At 41.3% G+C, this 16,515-nt stretch overlaps 1 protein-coding gene across 2 annotated transcripts; it reads right to left on the minus strand.

Moving 5' to 3' along the window:
* Positions 1-32: 32 nt before the first annotated feature.
* Positions 33-16,334, minus strand: LOC101484496 (endosome/lysosome-associated apoptosis and autophagy regulator family member 2). 2 transcript variants are annotated; one of them, XM_004573745.5, is made up of 22 exons: positions 16,049-16,334; positions 11,469-11,589; positions 11,199-11,388; positions 10,947-11,094; positions 10,079-10,168; positions 9,889-9,994; positions 9,658-9,807; positions 9,319-9,407; positions 7,886-8,066; positions 7,099-7,227; positions 6,560-6,650; positions 6,351-6,453; positions 6,035-6,172; positions 5,622-5,894; positions 5,352-5,525; positions 4,420-4,609; positions 3,915-4,011; positions 3,729-3,830; positions 3,460-3,586; positions 2,949-3,127; positions 1,313-1,475; positions 33-1,220 (listed from the first exon to the last, which is right to left on the minus strand). In XM_004573745.5, the coding sequence occupies exons 1-22, from the start codon at positions 16,184-16,186 to the stop codon at positions 1,152-1,154; spliced, it is 3,048 nt and encodes a 1,015-aa protein (XP_004573802.3). In that variant the 5' UTR covers positions 16,187-16,334; the 3' UTR covers positions 33-1,151. The 2 variants fall into 2 exon arrangements, with proteins under 2 accessions (XP_004573802.3, XP_014268470.3); XM_014412984.3 differs by having other exon boundaries at positions 33-1,223; positions 16,049-16,333.
* Positions 16,335-16,515: the final 181 nt, after the last annotated feature.

Genomic DNA, 16,515 nt, shown 5'->3' on the forward strand with positions numbered 1-16,515 from the left:
TGGTCATCAAACGCATCACAGTGAGACTGAAGTGCAAACATTCATCTTTAATTCAAAGGGTTTAACAGAAATATTGCACAGTCCCACATTTTCAAAAACATTTAAAAATATCTAATTTCTTTGCTCTGAGAAAGTCTTGGGTTGCTTTTGTAGTATGCTTTTGGTCTTTAATCATTTTCACTGTGAGGCACTGTCTAATCAGTTTAGCCCTGTACACTCGTATCAACAAACACACCATCAAAACATTACGGATAATAATAATGAAGAAATTCGCACAGATTTTTAAAAAGTGTATTTTTTCTAACAGCCAAATGGAGGTGACTCCTCTGGCTGCAGAGACACTTCCTGCGATCAGCTGTCCTCACTCTGTGACATCAGTAACACTTCCTTGCTCATAGGGGGTTGCCTGATTGCTGGAGTTTTAACTGCATTATTTTAAGCTCTCTACCGTACAATATAAAGCACTTTGAGGTGACTGCTGTGGTGATATAAATAACAGTGAACCAAAGAACACCAAGCTGGCTACATCCATCTTTATCATTTATAATACCCATGTACCAAGCTCACAATAAAAGTATGGCCTTAAGTCAGGAATACAATAAAAACAAGCTTTTAACCTTCACTCCCAATTACAAAGGTATACATGCAAATTACGTGTTAAAGGTGTTTGACCTCAGCCTACTTTAAAAATAACAGGTGTCTGTTAAGGAGGCAGAGTGGGTGGATGATGATGTCATATAATTAATGCTTGTATGTGAACCCCAAACATCCACACAGAAATCCCCAAAGCCAAAGAGAACTTTAATAAAGGTTTGACATCATAACATCAATATAAATACGTGACTCTTAACAGAAAATACCAAATTAAATTACAAAATATACAAAAAACCCCAAACATTAAAAGCTTGTTTTCCTCTCTCTGTAACTGCTGTTGAGCATCCATGGTGATAAAGCAGGAGCTTCCTGTGTATTCCAGGGTGGAAGAGTTAAAGCCATTGTCCATGCTGTCCTCAAACTGGGGTGTGTAGAGGTGCCCCCACAATGAAGGAGGTTATAAGAGACACGTAGGGAGGTGGACAGCGAGACCATTGCTAACAGACTGTTCCTCTGTTGTGTCAGCCCAGCCTCGCTCTTCCTCTGCTGGCATCAGTTTAACCCAGGACCCATCGATCAGACTGTGAGGATTTCAACTGCACAGACTCGCTGCTCTCTCCATCCTCCTGCTGAGACGCACATATTAGAAATGTTACGTGTAAAATCAAAGAGACATGGTAAGTCTTTACACGTGAAGTAAAATTTACTTTATGCACACCTTGTTGGCAATGGCGCGCAGTTTCCCCAGCAGCGAGGGTTTCTGGGCGTAGACCACGTCGTCATCGGGCTCCTCTCCTTCAGCCAGGCCACAGCTGTCTGCAGCTGGCAGCTCACACTCTTTGTTGGCAGACATTACCAGACGAGAGTACTTGTACTCCAGCCTGGCCACAAACCACAGGGTGTGAATCACAATCAGGCAGTGTATCATTTAACATCAGACAGCATCCGGTACGAGTGTATTTTTAAACAGAAATTCGTTCCATGACTTATCTATTTGACTCAGCTTTCTGAAGAAAATCACGCCTCTTATGTACTCAGTCACCCCCTTCATGCCCGGTTACTCATCTCTCACAGAGCTGCTTTTCTTTTCTTTTTTTACACTGATGTCAAATGATAATCATTTTCAAAGCCTAATATTAAGACAATTTCCTTTGTGGGATATTGTTGACACTTTTCCATATTTTTTCACCATATTCTCACTTAACTGAAAATATCTTCGTTCTTCTTTCTTTTGTTAACTGTAATTTTTCAGGAAATATTTATGTGATTTTCCTTTTTCCTAACACTTTATAATAAAGCCCTAAAAGTGCAATTAATCTAGAATTAAAAGTAATTTCCGTACATTCAATCTGAAATTGCAATGTAATTATATAGTCATAGAAATACTTAGCATTGGATACACTAGAATAAGGGAGTAATGCACAAATTATACTGTTAGTGATTTTAAGTAGCACATAATTTGGGCCTATGCCCTGCAGCGTTTGCTGGTGTTTATTTTTTCTTCTAAGCAGGAAGGGGAGACCAGCCCTTATTACATATTTATATGTAATATAAGAGGACAATTCAATAGTGGAACTTCAATGATATACACTAATATAATGCATAAACAGTGTAAGATAGGGAAATTTGATTTGTTTTTCCACTAAAATATATTGGAATTATGCACTACTTACCATTACTTAAACATTAGTTAAAGTTACTTAAACGTTACTTAAAATTAGTTACACATTACTAAAAAGTATTTCCAGTGTAAATTTTAAACTTTACTGTGAAAGCTCTAGCTACAAATGAATTCATGATGTAAGGTAAAATACACGAGGATCGCACCCTTGATTGGAGGCTGTGCTATAACTATAAATATTTGTCTTATGTCTAGAATAAAATTTCATTCAATTTCTTTATAAAAAAAATCAATCACTGTTAAATCTACAGTCTTTCCCTCCACTAAATATTCTCACTTTTTCTTTGGTTTATCTACTTACAGTGACCTTAATCACATGATACACAAACATTCAGTGTGCTGTATTTGCACAGACAGATAGATACAAGAGGTCACAATTACGGTGATAATAAAGACAGATTATTTCTTTTCATACACAAGCATGTTCTCAATCCTGCTAGCCTTTAAAATACATTCAAGATGATAGTAATCATAAAGGGTTACAAACAGATTTTTGAGTTCACTCTGCAACATGTTTACGATTCACTGATTTGCAACGCTGGGCATTAAAACTGTCACCGGTGCCTTCAGGGTGAAGAATTTGCTGTCACAGACAAACATCTCTGACCACTAATAACAATTCGCTGTGATCTTAATGAGCACATTGGCCTGCTGTTAGGGTGCCTCTTATTACCTCTTGTTTTTCTTCCAGAAATAGCAGGTGAGGGAGATGAGCAGCACGGCCACAAAGGCCCCGCCTCCAACGCCGACCTTAAGCCATAGAGCGATGGCCTCACACGGGGAGGAGCTCCGGGGAGGCAGAGACACTCCTTTGGTGCACAATTTGGGCTCGTTCCACACATATAGAGTTTCCTGATGACATGAGGGGATTTACATTACTGATTAATGTGTTTTCTCAGGTTATAAATCAGTTTGTTCCATTAAAACATTATTAAACTGGTTTTGGCTAAACCATAAAAGTTTAAATGTGTTTTGTTTTTATTTTTTCCTGCAAAAAATCATGTTGTGGAAAAGATGAGGCAAATTAAAAATGTACTTTTGGGTCTTAACTTGAAAATGTCTCACAATGTGAAGGTAAAACTTTGCATGGTTTTACCAAAATCACTCACTAACTGTGCGCGAGGCAGTATGAGAGACTCCGGCTTTCTGTGAAGTAAATGAGGTATGGGGAAGGTGTGAGTTACCTGGACGCCTCCCTTGCATGCTCCCTCTATCCGGTGGTAGTCGTCCTCAGTGCAACGTGGACAAGCGCTGGCACTCTCCCACAGGAAGTGAAACGTGCATCCATCACATGTTCCTGCTGGACAGGAGCTGTCAAACACACAGATCAGTTATAGAGCTGCTAAGAGTAGTACATTTGTTACCTATTAGTTATTGAATGTTTTTGTTAACAAAGTATAAAAATAAACATCAAATCTATACAGAAACTACACTTTAACTGATGTGCAACTACCTGGGTACGGAGAGCTCTCCTCGCTCAGACTTCTCTGGGTTACAGCGAACGGTGATGACTGAACTCCGACCCAGATCACATGATGCCGTCACCTGCGTTGAACTGAAGGAACACAAACACACATCAGGGACTTGAACACAACAAAAATATTTGACTGTTGCTTCCAGCTTTCTTTTTTCTTTTTACCTGTAGAAGAAATTGATGTCGGGAACATCCTGTGAGTTTTCCGGGAAAAGATCTGGTTCGGCACTGACACCATTGAGAACGGTGTCTACTGTCGCTCCTGAAAAAACAAAGGGGAGAGAGATCAAGGTGGTTTTTACCAGCTGATTATCACAAAACTGCATGACGCTATTCAACCAGCACCAATCTGGGTGATCCAACCCAATTAAAACTGTTCACCCAGGGGTACAGCAGGGGGCGCTCACGAGTCAGTCCCAAATAAATCTGTTTCACAAATTGTTTCCATTAGTTTTTCTTATAGTGAAACGTCAGAATTCTCTTAATCCAACCTGATTGGTCAGTTAAGGCTTTACAAATAGACACCCTCCACTGATGGGACTTGATTCCATATGATAACTAGACTTGAGAAATGTAATTAAACCCTAAGTGAAACTCCCAGGTATGTATATGAAGAAGCTTGGCGGTGGTTGAAAGTGAGTGACTCAGGAAGTTCTGTTTAGGCCCTTACCAATAAAAGTGTCAGCAAGGCTGATGGATTGCGAGGAAATGGCCATTCTGAAGCCCCGCCCATCCGATGGGATGATGGTCGACTGACAGATAAAGCTGTCCACTGAGTTCACGAACTGAGCTGCGTCGCTCTGGTCGTCTTTGTTGGACACGTCTGTGACGTTATCGGTGCAGACAGCAGCTCTCTTTCCCTGCAGCCAGCGCCAAAATGAATCTGTCAGTGTATAATTTCTCTAATGTCAGATTATTTTCACATCTATTTTTCACCGCTTTACATCCTAACGAGATGTGGACACGAACATCTCATCTCACGGTCAAATATACAATATATCCACCATCCATCCATCCATCCATTCGTTTCCGCTTATCCTTTTCAGGGTCACGGGGTGCTGGAGCCTATCCCAGCTGTCATAGGGCGAGAGGCAGCATACACCCAGGACAGGTAGCCAGTCTGGCGCAGGGCTAACACACAGAGACAGACAACCATTCGCACTCACATTCACACCTATGGGCAATTTGGATTAATCAATTAACCTATCCCCACAAACTGCATGTCTTTGGACGGTGGGAGGAAGCCGGAGTACCCGGAGGGAACCCACGCAAACACGGGGAGAACATGCAAACTCCACACAGAAAGACCCCGGCCTGATGGTGGAATTGAACTCAGGACCTTCTTGCTGCGCGGCAACAGTGCTAACCACCGTGCTGCCTCAATATATCCACCATTAAAAAGTAATTCTCAGTATGTTTTTTAGATAAGCAAGATAAGCAAACTCAGTTCTTATATCCCTTACACTTCAAACATTCAATAAAAAACAGGTGAAAGATAAAAAGAACAAAAGAACATTTAAATGATTTTTAAATACGTTTGCTTCACAGGCTGATCTCTGAAGTGTTTTTGAGGCTGATGTAAGCAGAAAGCAGGTCAATTACCCCGTGGCCACACAGGCTAATGTTGAACAGATGAAGGTATTTTGTGCCTTTAGAGGTGAAACTGGGCCCGATGGTCAGTGAGGCCACATCGCTCAGGGCGCTGAGGTCAAAGGTCAGGGTGCGGTTGTTCAGCGTGTGGGTGAAGGAGCAGTCGCTGTAGCACCGGGAGTGTTCCTGAAAGAAAAAGGAAAAACATGATCTCTCTTAACTGGATAAAAGTACTAAAACATGATGATCCAGAATGAGGTATCATGACTGCAGGGCTCTCACCTTGTTACTGATACTTCCTGGTCCACACGCGACACACGCGTCCTGGCCGTAGGTTTGTCGCCCAGCCAGGTGTGTGTTGGGGGGACACTCCTGGCATCGGTTGGTGTCTCTGTCGATGTAAAAACCAGCTGGGCAGGGAACGCAGGACGAGCCGGCACGCTGGGAATTCTGAGGTACCAGAGCGCAGGCACGGCACGCTGATGCCACCCCATCAATCACGTTCGTCAAGTTGATGGAGTAGATCTTCACCGTGTCAGCAATGAAACGACGGACCTATAGACAAAAATATGCCACCGCAATTCCTTGTTGGATATCTTGATATTTGAGACAGCCTCACTCTCGGCAGAGCCTTAATAACGTTGCTTTAACAGCTGACGCCATGAATAAAAATCACACGACTGAAAATCACTCACATCTAGAGCATGGTTAGTCCTCTGGAAGGCCCACGTATACGTGACGGAGGCGTTTCTGGTCATGCTGTGCGAGTACGACTGTTTGCCCTTACTGCCCTCCCAGGACTCCACCACTGTGGTGCTCTTCCTGTTCACGTCCTGCAGGGGGCATGCCAATAAAACACAAAAACAAAGGATTTGCTAACTGAGCAGTAACACGCAGAACACCATTATAAACCAGACCTCGATGATGAGACGTGACCATTCTGACTCACTCAGTAAAGTTAGCCACCTAATTACCACCTTCTGCTGGAAATGAACACAAAGAGGCACACACCATCATGAAGTAGAGCTCGCAGTCGGCTGAGCAGATGGTCTCGAACACAAAGGTTATCCGGCCAAACTCGCTGCCGGTCATCCCTGAAAGCGAGGCTGGGACCCTGTCACCAAACACAAACACAAACTCGCATTTAGTAACACACAGATCCTGTTTGTCATCATTAGGACAGGCTGGTTTCTTCTCTGTACACAAACACACAGACTTACTTGAAGCCGGGGACATGCAAGCTGAGGATAAGATAGTCATTATCCGAACTTCCTGCTCCGCTGCGAATGTGATCTCCCGCCACCTCCCATCCTATGGAGCAAAAGGCGCGATGCACTCGTATTACACCTCCGTAATTCTCCATGACAGCATATGAGAGGTTGTTTTACAACATTATCCACAATTAGCACAGCAGTAATGGGTAAAAAGTGGTTGCAGGTGATTTCAGCTCGCAATTCAAGCTCAACACAAAGCCCATTTTCCACCCAGACGTGTTCATTCTGACTCATTTGTCACTGTCACCTCTGCATTTGCTCTTAGTGATTAGATACACGGGGAATGGCTAGTGTTGTAGTTTCCTTCACTGTGTTTACATTTTTCATGTAAATTTTACTGTAATTAACCAGAAAATTAATATTTTACATTTTCTGCTTTTTCTTTTCTGTCAAAGTGCTTTGTAAAGTCTGCAGCTGAAGGTGTTACATAAACAAAGTATTGTTATAAATATATCTACTAATGTGTCAGGCATCCGTGTGCTCACCGTTCTTGTCGTCACATTTGGAATTGCCCACGTTGAAACAGGAAGTCTTCATGTTGGAAGGCAGCACGTTCCACCATTTATACTCGTAACCCAACACCGGCTCGGTACCTGCAGGGCACTGTGCACACGCTGGCACACACACACACACACACGCAAAGATCACATAAAAGCTGTTTAGACACGACAATGACATTTACCTCCTGGGTACAAAAATTGTGTTTGTACAATCTTTTCAGCCGGGTCGATCTTAAACAAATTCATCTCATAATGATGGACAGAGGTGATCATTATATAAGCAGATGGAGAGGCTTTGTAAACTGCTGGGAGGACGTCCAGCCTTTGAATGGAGAATAATGAAGGAATTAAATGAACTTTGGTTTTTATTGGAAGAGAGCTCATTTGCAAGTACAGGATCCAGCTTAAGTGTACAAGTTGTATGACTGTTGTAATTGTTTTTATTAGTTATAGTATGTTTGCAGCAGTTTACAGCATGCCACATCTATTTACATGCATTTATTTATTGCTTTGTAAATGTTTGTTATGTACTGCTTTAAACTCATTTTTCATTTTTTACTTGTATTTTATTTTAATTTGAGTACTGCTTCTTTAAATTCTATATGTATTTATACCTTAAATGCTTTTCTAAAGCATTTATAAGTATCGCTAACCAGCTCTTGTATGAACACGAAGCAGTGGAAACGATAAAGATGTTTAGATTGATGAAAACAGATTTAAATTTTATCAACACCAGGGTGAGGCCGGTGAGGATAGGTGTGAGCAGGTTTACCGTAGGTGCCGTCCGAGTGCGTTCCAGGTGGGCAGGGCAGGCAGGTGGAGTCGTTGCTGTTGTAGTAGCCGGGGTTGCAGGGAGGGCAGGGCTCTCTCTGGCCTGTTGCCGGCAGCTCCACGGCTCCTGTGATGTTCTCCACGCAGATTTTTGGCTCCACCCAACGATACAGCACCTGTGTCTGTAACAAAGCAGGTTTAAAGCAGGAAATTCACTCTGCTCAAGCAAAAACAAACACCTTAAAAAAACAAAGGTGAGATTTTTTTACTGCCCTGTAACAAGGTGCACTTCTACAAAAGCCAGTCGGCATGCTGCCTCTCAGGCTGAGTTTTCATGGGTTGTTTATCGCACTGAGAGACTTTACCTGCTTTTGCTACAACACTAAATGAGCCGTCGAACACTTTTAATGATGCATTTTAATCACATCTGTCTTTCTGTGTGAAACGTTCACGGTTTTTCATACGTACAGTGTATAAAATTTGAGTGCTGTACATATCACGTGACAGGCAGTGTCAGAAATATGTGACAAAGTAAATAAAAATAATAATAAATAATAAACGAGATGAGAGAGGAAACAAAAAGTAAGTAAAACATTTAAAAGGTGAAACCATTTTAGATACACGAATACCAGCTGCACAAAAGGATTAAAAGTAAGGAATAAAGAAAGTTACTATTAAAGCAGTTCAATTAAAAACAAATATAAAATAAATACAAAAATGATCAGGCACGGAGGAAGCCAGCTTATAAAAATATTTAATTTAATTTTCTTCATTAATATATTTGGTCATTATATTAAATATGTTCAAAGAACCGAGCCTGGTTCTCCCAAAGGCTTCTTCCTGCTAAAAGGGAGTTTTTCCTTCCAACTGTCACCAAGCATACGATTGTAGGGGTTTCTTTTTTTTTTTCATGTTGTTGGGTCTTTACCTTACAATATAAAATGTCTACTGTTGTTATTTGGTGCTGCATAAATGCAATTTGAATTAAATATTAATAAGTATAAATTAGTACGCTTAAAATAATACCTATCCCTATCCATAACCCTTAGCCTAAACCTAACATAACCTGATTATAACCCCGACACTAAAACCACATTTTGAGTCTCAAAATTGTGGGGATGTGAATTTTGTCCCCATATGGGACTGATGGTCCCCACAAGTATAGTAGCATTCCAATTTTTGGTCCCCACAAAGATATATAAATATGGTACACACACCCACACACACACATATATACACTCGCTCTGGTTTTCCTTGTTGACTTTGCATATGAGTGCGACACAGGGCGTGTTTATATGCATATCTGTCCTTGTGTATTTAAAAAGGTCATTGTGTGTGTGTGTGTGTGTGTGTGTGTGTGTGTGTGTGTGTGTGAGAGAGAGAGAGAGAGAGAGAGAGAGAGAGAGAAATATGAAACATGCAAGCGCTGCTGACCTTCCCCTCGCTGTCGCAGGCTGTGTGGATCTGGAAGTAATCCTTCTCCGAGCATGGTGGCCTCTCCTTACATTCAGGCCATCCCTCGTCTGAGAGAGGACGCAAACACAGAGGCAGGATGAGCATCAGCAGAGACCAATGAGGTGCTAAAACTAAATGAATCTATTATTATTATGAGGGAAGGTGTTTCCTTAGCCGTCTCCTCAGAGGAAATATGCAAGCTTATTATTACTGTAAGTTCACCATGTCAAACATGAGAGAGAGCTTACACTGTTTACATTATGACTGAAATAATGTAAACACTGTTTGTTGTGGTGCTGTTGGGCGTCCTGTACGTACGTGAGTAGTGGTGTTCGGGGCAGGGCGTACAGGAGGACGCCCCTTTCACAGAGTAAGTGTTGCTGGGGCAGGGCTGGCAGGATGAGGAGCCGGGGGTCGGGCTGAACCAACCGGGTCGGCACGGGAAACACTCGGATGTGTAGGCGACACCTGGACAAAAGTGTGGAGATGCTTTAAGTATACGCACACCTGCAAAAAGCATCCGACCGTGAGCTGGAGGTCAACTTTTACCTTCTATTTGGATGTTCTTCAGCAGCACAGGCTTGACCATCTTCCCCCCCACCAGTATCCCAGTGGTTCTCCAGTACAGGATGTTGGTACCAGACTTCAGGCTCACCTGAGGCCAAGGTGCACACAGTGAGCCACACATCACATGATACTGCAGCAGCTTGCACACACAGAGGTAGAAACATGTGCTCACCGTGTGTGTGTCCCATTCGCCATTGTTGGTGACTTTTATCCATTTCTGATCGTCAGTCTGAGCCATTTCCTGGCATTGCTCATTCTGGACCTGAGAACAAGTTAACACAGAGGTTATTATCTACACAAACAAGCAAAAATGACTCTTCTTCAACATTACCTGCTATTAAATTCATTACGGATACGGACAAACGCTACACCCAGAGTATAACTTGAATAAACTTGCACAGCCTTGTGTTTGACTTTTTAAAGCACTACATTTCATCTGTATGAAATAGGCTTAAAAACAAGTAAAGCTCATACAAACTCAAAACTCATCAGCTAACAAATATCTGCAGTATGACTGTTTCTCTGTGCAAAGGTAAGCTCAGCCGCCTCCTGACTACCTTCATTATTCTTTAACCAGTAAGAATAATTAAAAATGTCTTCTTTCATAGCAAGCTTTTAAAGGTCTTGCATGTAAGTTTTTTAATAGCATAAATAGAATGAATCATACTTATGTTTACATTTATTTATTTCTACTTTGTGGAGTGTATTCTATTATTGTGTCGTATTATTGTTATAGTTTATTTTTATTGGTGCTCTATTCATTTTGCTACTGTAATTATGAGAAATTCTCATCTTATCTCATATTAAAAATGAGTGATTTGGACCAGATTTTTCACAACACTCTCAAGGATGCAGTTTATGAGCAACACAAGTTACTCCCGTAATAAAACAACTTCAACCAAGCTGGGCAAGAGGCCGAGCACACTACAGACAGGTAGTCGTCTACAACCAATTTACAATCACTAATCATCTAAATTGTCAATAAATCAAGAAATAAAACACTCTTGGTTTTATTCACTATTTTAGTTACAGGTGCTTACATAGAACTCGAAGAAGATGTTGTTGTCGGGGTACTGATAGGTGAAGGAGACAGAGCCCTGTTTTTCCAGATGTACGGCATAAACCAGGGACACCGTGCACTCGTCACGGTTGGACTCCAGATACACGCCCTGCGGCGTCCACGATGAGCTGCAATGAGAGCAAAACACAGCGGCAGCATACTCCATCTTGTTATATATTCAATAATACATGAATACCCATCTCCATGGTAATGGTAATGCTGTGTGCGCCACCTTTTACAGGCCTGAATGTCCTCTCCATTCGGCCCAGTGTCGAGGAAGCTGGCTAAGCTGGTGAAGCCTGCAGGGATGGCATCCCATTGGTCAAAACGAAGGCCGCTGCCCAAAGAATAAGAACCAGCCGCACACGGCGTGCACTGCTGCGTGGACATCTCCAAAAACTTCCCAGCCGGGCATGAGAAGGCTGAGGGAACAGAGAGGCTGTGTTGGCACGTGCACACACACACACACACACACACACACACACACTGTGGTGGTACTCACAGCAGTCAGTGCCTCTGGTCGGAGGAGGAAGGTCTGAGCAGGAGCCTGGAGACCTAGGGATGGCGACCCTCCATCGTGCCCCTGTGCTGTCACACTCTGTGTACTGGTAGTAGTACTCTGACTGCACGATGATCACACACACAAACACACACAGACACGCAGATAGAAAGATCAATAAGGTATCCATTCATGGTTCCCAGGAGATGAGACTGTTTCAAATCTGTGGATTGGTGGATAGGTTGAACTGGACCAAAAATGACTGGTGGTTTCAAATTTTTCCCCTTAGCACTGTTTGCCTAATGTTGCGTAATTTGCCCGCACAGGCTACACACACATACAGTACAACATAGCTTCCCCAATAAGAGCTGACCCTGTGTAGCCTGACACTAACAACACTGCTCTGCTGCTGATTCCACATTCAACAAAAGCTGGTCGTACAAAGGAGAGCATGGAGACATTTACAGGGTAAAAAGATGGCTGACCTCAATGTCCACAGCAACCATCCACCGGTCATCTAATGGTCCATTAAGAGCGTGTTAGCGGGTCATCTTATCAAAGGACTGCTGGCTGTGACCTCATGCTCATTGAGGGAACTGAATGTTCATCCACAGGCCCTCTTTTTTACTTTACCTTTTAGTGCCCTTTAAAATAAAGGGCACTAAAAGGTAAAGTAATAACGAAAAAATGTCTTACATACTATTTATAATGTATCTATTTACAACCTCTGGTTGTATAAGAGCACATGGGGAACCTGAATTGATCTGTAGCTCCAAATAAAAACCTTCCTGGTGACTTTTTTGTGTCAGTCACTAGTTTTTTTCAAGTCGCACTGAATAAAATATGAAGTTCATTTAATATATGAAATCAGGTTTATCTTTGGCATGCTCATTTGTGTCTTTTATACCACCTATTAGTATTTCACAGCAGCTACTTTGATGTGAAATAAAAGGTAAACTTGGGTGTTACTAGTCACAGAAATTACACTTGATTAATGGAATTAGTAACATGTGTTTTCACCTGTTTTCCATTTCAGAAACAAGTCAAGTGTCCAGCCAGCTGTCCATGCATCAGCTGATATTGGACTTGTTGAGTGATACTAGCTTATAGTTTTGAATTTCACACATTATGGTGACCAATCCACAAATTAATCAGTGTGAAACCATTAATAGTGGCGGCAGCACAACAAAACCCAAAGAAAAGCATTCTTTGTACTTTTAAAGCAACTTCCTCTGAGTCCAAAGCCTCGCTCTGGCAGATCTCCATCTCCTCCCTCGATCCTGCTGTTCAACTGGACAAACAAATCAGCTGAGCACCGACTGACATCCGAGCAGCAGCTAATTAAACTGAAACAATCGCAGCGATAAACCTGACAGAGTCAATCGGTGCTAGAGCGATGGCTTTCAGATGTCAGATGTGTGTGTGTGGTGCAGATAAGCCCGAGCTCTTTTAAATGACTAATCACCTCGCCGCAGTGACAAACGTGGCCATTCATGCCGCACCCCCTCCGACAAACACGCCAGCAAACATTCAAACTGAGGCTTTGCCGTGCGAGCAGCAGCATCACCTGCGCTCAGATTCACCTTTCTGTGTTTCTGCACACAAAGAGGGCTAATGTGCTGACAGTGGGGGGAAAGGTTACACTGATAAAAAAACACAAACCACAGGCTAATGCCTTTTGCTGGTCTCCTGGGTGATTCACGCCGGTTGTCATGGAGACTGATGGAAGGAAGCGAGCAGGGACGGGATAAAATTCAGTGCCTCTTTACAGCAGAGGTTTGAGGATTTGATAGGACCCTAATCTCTCTAACAATGTATTTTTTTAAGTGCAGAAAAAAACATCTGGAAACTTCTGAAGCTGTATTAAGGTCATCTTTAGAAAACAGCACACAGCTGTTATATGACCGCTTACTGTTTATGCTTTTTCAGTCAGGTTTCCAACCGTTTTCATCTGACTTACCCAGAAAGCCCATTCATGTGATGTAAAGACCCCCTCAGTAACACCACTTCTCATGCTTTATTTTGATGTACATCTACACTCAGTGTTTAAACCACCAGTAATTTTTATTTTTTCCCTGCCTAACATGATGTTTAGTCACCATTTTCAACAGTTTATCCCTTATTTCTGCTATTGTTGGCTAAAATAAGGAATCAACTTGTCAGTGCCCGCTTTTTTAATGGCCCTGACTCCTGAAGTAAAATTCCCCATTCATTTTCTCCATGTCCAGATGATTCCCTGATGGTTTTGGTTGGTGGATCAAAATATGTCATCGTTGACATTTTTTTATACATTCAACTAAAGAAACTGGAACCAATATGTTTATATGACAGACTGTTGATAACAAAGTGCCTAAAGATAACATTTAAACTTAGTTCTTTGTTGTCTGTTATGAATAGACACCCCTACTCAGGGGGTGTTATGCTTCACCCCTTGAGTTTGGTGCCTTTTGTGTGCTTGAATGTTTCATAGGTCAGTGTTAACAGGTTCAACAAACAAAAAAAAGGTCAGGTACAAGGACTGGACTGAAAATGAGTGAAAAAGCAGCCAATGTACAAAGATGAATGTTGAAAAAGCTTAAAAAACAGGAGAACTGTTTCTCAACATTTCTTACACCTTAAAAAATATAAAAAAAAGTCTGGTTCCTTGGAAATGGGGATCAAGACTTTGCTGATGTTTTCCGTCATGTATTAGACTAATGTTCATTTTGTACCATTGTTCAGACGTTTCACACCTCTTTAAATGCTGTATTTCCATGTTTTGTGTGACAGCTATCAAGCTGAATCTCATCTAATCTAATAATGATAACTGCTCCCAGTGGCTTAGCGGCTCCTTGATGCAGGGTGCGGTAGGTTTTATTGATTTTATAAACTGACGGCAGTGAACTGTTATCTAACACAGGCTGGATCCTGTTTTATTACCCAGAATTCAAACTCTGATGAGAAATTAGTTTTTTATTTATTGAGTTATATTAAGTGTGAAACATTTTTATTTACCATTTAGAGACATTTGCTTCTATAATTTTTTTCCAACAGTTAGACGAAACGTTCACTAACACTCTTATATTGTGCATTTCAATAGGAAATTATAGTAAGTGGCCATTAAACTTAATTTGTGACCTCGAAAGTAAAAGCACAGTTGAACTATGCTTGAATTTACATGCACACTGATCCAGTTAATGATCAGTAGTTGTTATTTCCTGTTTTAATCATATATATATATATATATATATATATATATATATATATATATATATATATATATATATATATATACATATATATATATTTAGCTTTCAGAACATTTAGAGTTTATTTATATTGTCTGACATCATATGGAGTTGTGACTGCCACAGTGTTTGCTGTAACTGATAACTAGTTATCTAGCTAACAGGATAATGTTAGCTAGGATTAGCTACGTAGACAACTATAAAATAAAAGTCATAAAAATGTTCTTTTTCTATTATTTTCATGCACTTTATTAGCTTTTTTATTTTTATTTTCTTTTGTTTTCTGTTTTAAATACTCAAGTGGTTCATAACTAGCAGCTTTTCTCTGGACCAGGTAAAGGCAGGACATCATAAAATGCAGGAGTGTATTCACAGAGAAGGATATTAAATAAGTAACCCTGATTTAACAAATAAAATAAACTTGTTTTTTTTAACCCATATGAAATTTTTGTTGTCATATACATGTTATACAGAGTCTAATCTTCAATGATAAGGATACATATTTATCTGTGATAAATTTATGCTAACATTTTGCTGTGATCTGTTCCTGCTAAAAGAAAGTTCTTCCTCCCCCCTTTCACCATGTCCTTACCCACAGGCTCATCATTCTCTCTTTAATATTGCAGGATATTTATCTCACAATACAAGGCACTTTTAGAGTTCGATCTGTTCAGTATTACAAAAAACTAGCAAATGAGTCCATAAACAATCGCTATAAGTGTTTGCCGAGCGCAGGGATCACACATTTCTTCATAACTGGATTTCGATTTTCAATCACAGCTGTCGCCCCCTAGTGACCATAAGGATAATGCTAGTTTTTTCATTTACAGGGTATCAGTCCTGGCATGAAAATCTCCCCATCTAGAGGGCAAAAAGCTTCTTCTTGTATTCCTTCAAGTCATCCTTACAGGGTTGAGAGCGAACCGTGCCAGCAGCCTTTCTCTGTCCTCCTCAGCGAGTAATCCCGGTCGGGCTTGCCGGCATGAGGCTGCTCTGAAGGGGATGAGAGAAGGATTCCAGCAGGGTGTTTATAGTCAACATGAACGGCATTTTAAGCCGATCAGCGACGTGAAGGACGAGGCGCACATACATCCGGACCCGAGCTGAGCCGAGCCAATGTAAAGCAGCAAAACGACTTGCAGCACTTACATTGTTTTTATTTATTTTTGTATTTTTAATCCTTCTTCATTTTATTTTATTTTATCTTAATCTATTCTGCACATTTACTCTTGCATGCATGGCCATTTGACTTGTTGCCCTGATCATTTATTCTAGGATAAAGAAAAAGCAAAGCGGAGCGGGATCTGTGTTTTAAAAAGCAGCAGATATTATAATTATAATAACGACGACGCTCACCTTATTACACGGCCGCAGGTCTCCGGCGCCTTTAACTGATGATGTATGAGCGGCGATGATGATGATGGTGGTGGTGGTGGTGATGCTGAGTAAAAAGCTGCAGCTTGGGGACCGGGAGGCCCACGCCTGCTTCCTCATCCTCAGTCCGGGTCACAGAGCGCCGGGTGTCCGCTGCCTGGAGCCGCGTACTCGAAGCGGGCCGCACAAGAAGACTCCCTGTCATTGATGCTCCCGCCTGCCTGTCTCACCCACTCTCCCCTCCTCCACCCACAACAGCGTCAACAGGCTGATAATAAAAATCGTTTCCGGTACAGGTTTTCAAATTAAAGCTCTCTTGTTACGTCCTATGAACCTCAGTTTTTATCACAACACCGTTATCCTGGGTTTATTCTCCAGGGTTTTATAATGTGTGGTTATTATTATTATTATTTTTAAATTAAAAATATATGCAGTGCACTGGTGTCCTT

Source organism: Maylandia zebra, linkage group LG17 (assembly GCF_041146795.1).
Source record: "Maylandia zebra isolate NMK-2024a linkage group LG17, Mzebra_GT3a, whole genome shotgun sequence".
Classification (NCBI taxonomy): domain Eukaryota; kingdom Metazoa; phylum Chordata; class Actinopteri; order Cichliformes; family Cichlidae; genus Maylandia; species Maylandia zebra.

What these genes read in the sequence shown, in the direction of transcription:
- LOC101484496 (XM_014412984.3), bottom strand. Translation starts at nt 16,186, where the DNA reads ATGAGGAAGCAGGCGTGGGCCTCCCGGTCCCCAAGCTGCAGCTTTTTA. An exon ending in GACCAGAGGCACTGACTGCT is followed by an intron (nt 11,389 to 11,468) that starts GTGAGTACCACC and finishes CTGTTCCCTCAG; the next exon opens with CCTTCTCATGCCCGGCTGGG. An exon ending in CATGCAAGGGAGGCGTCCAG is followed by an intron (nt 3,128 to 3,459) that starts GTAACTCACACC and finishes TCATGTCATCAG; the next exon opens with GAAACTCTATATGTGTGGAA.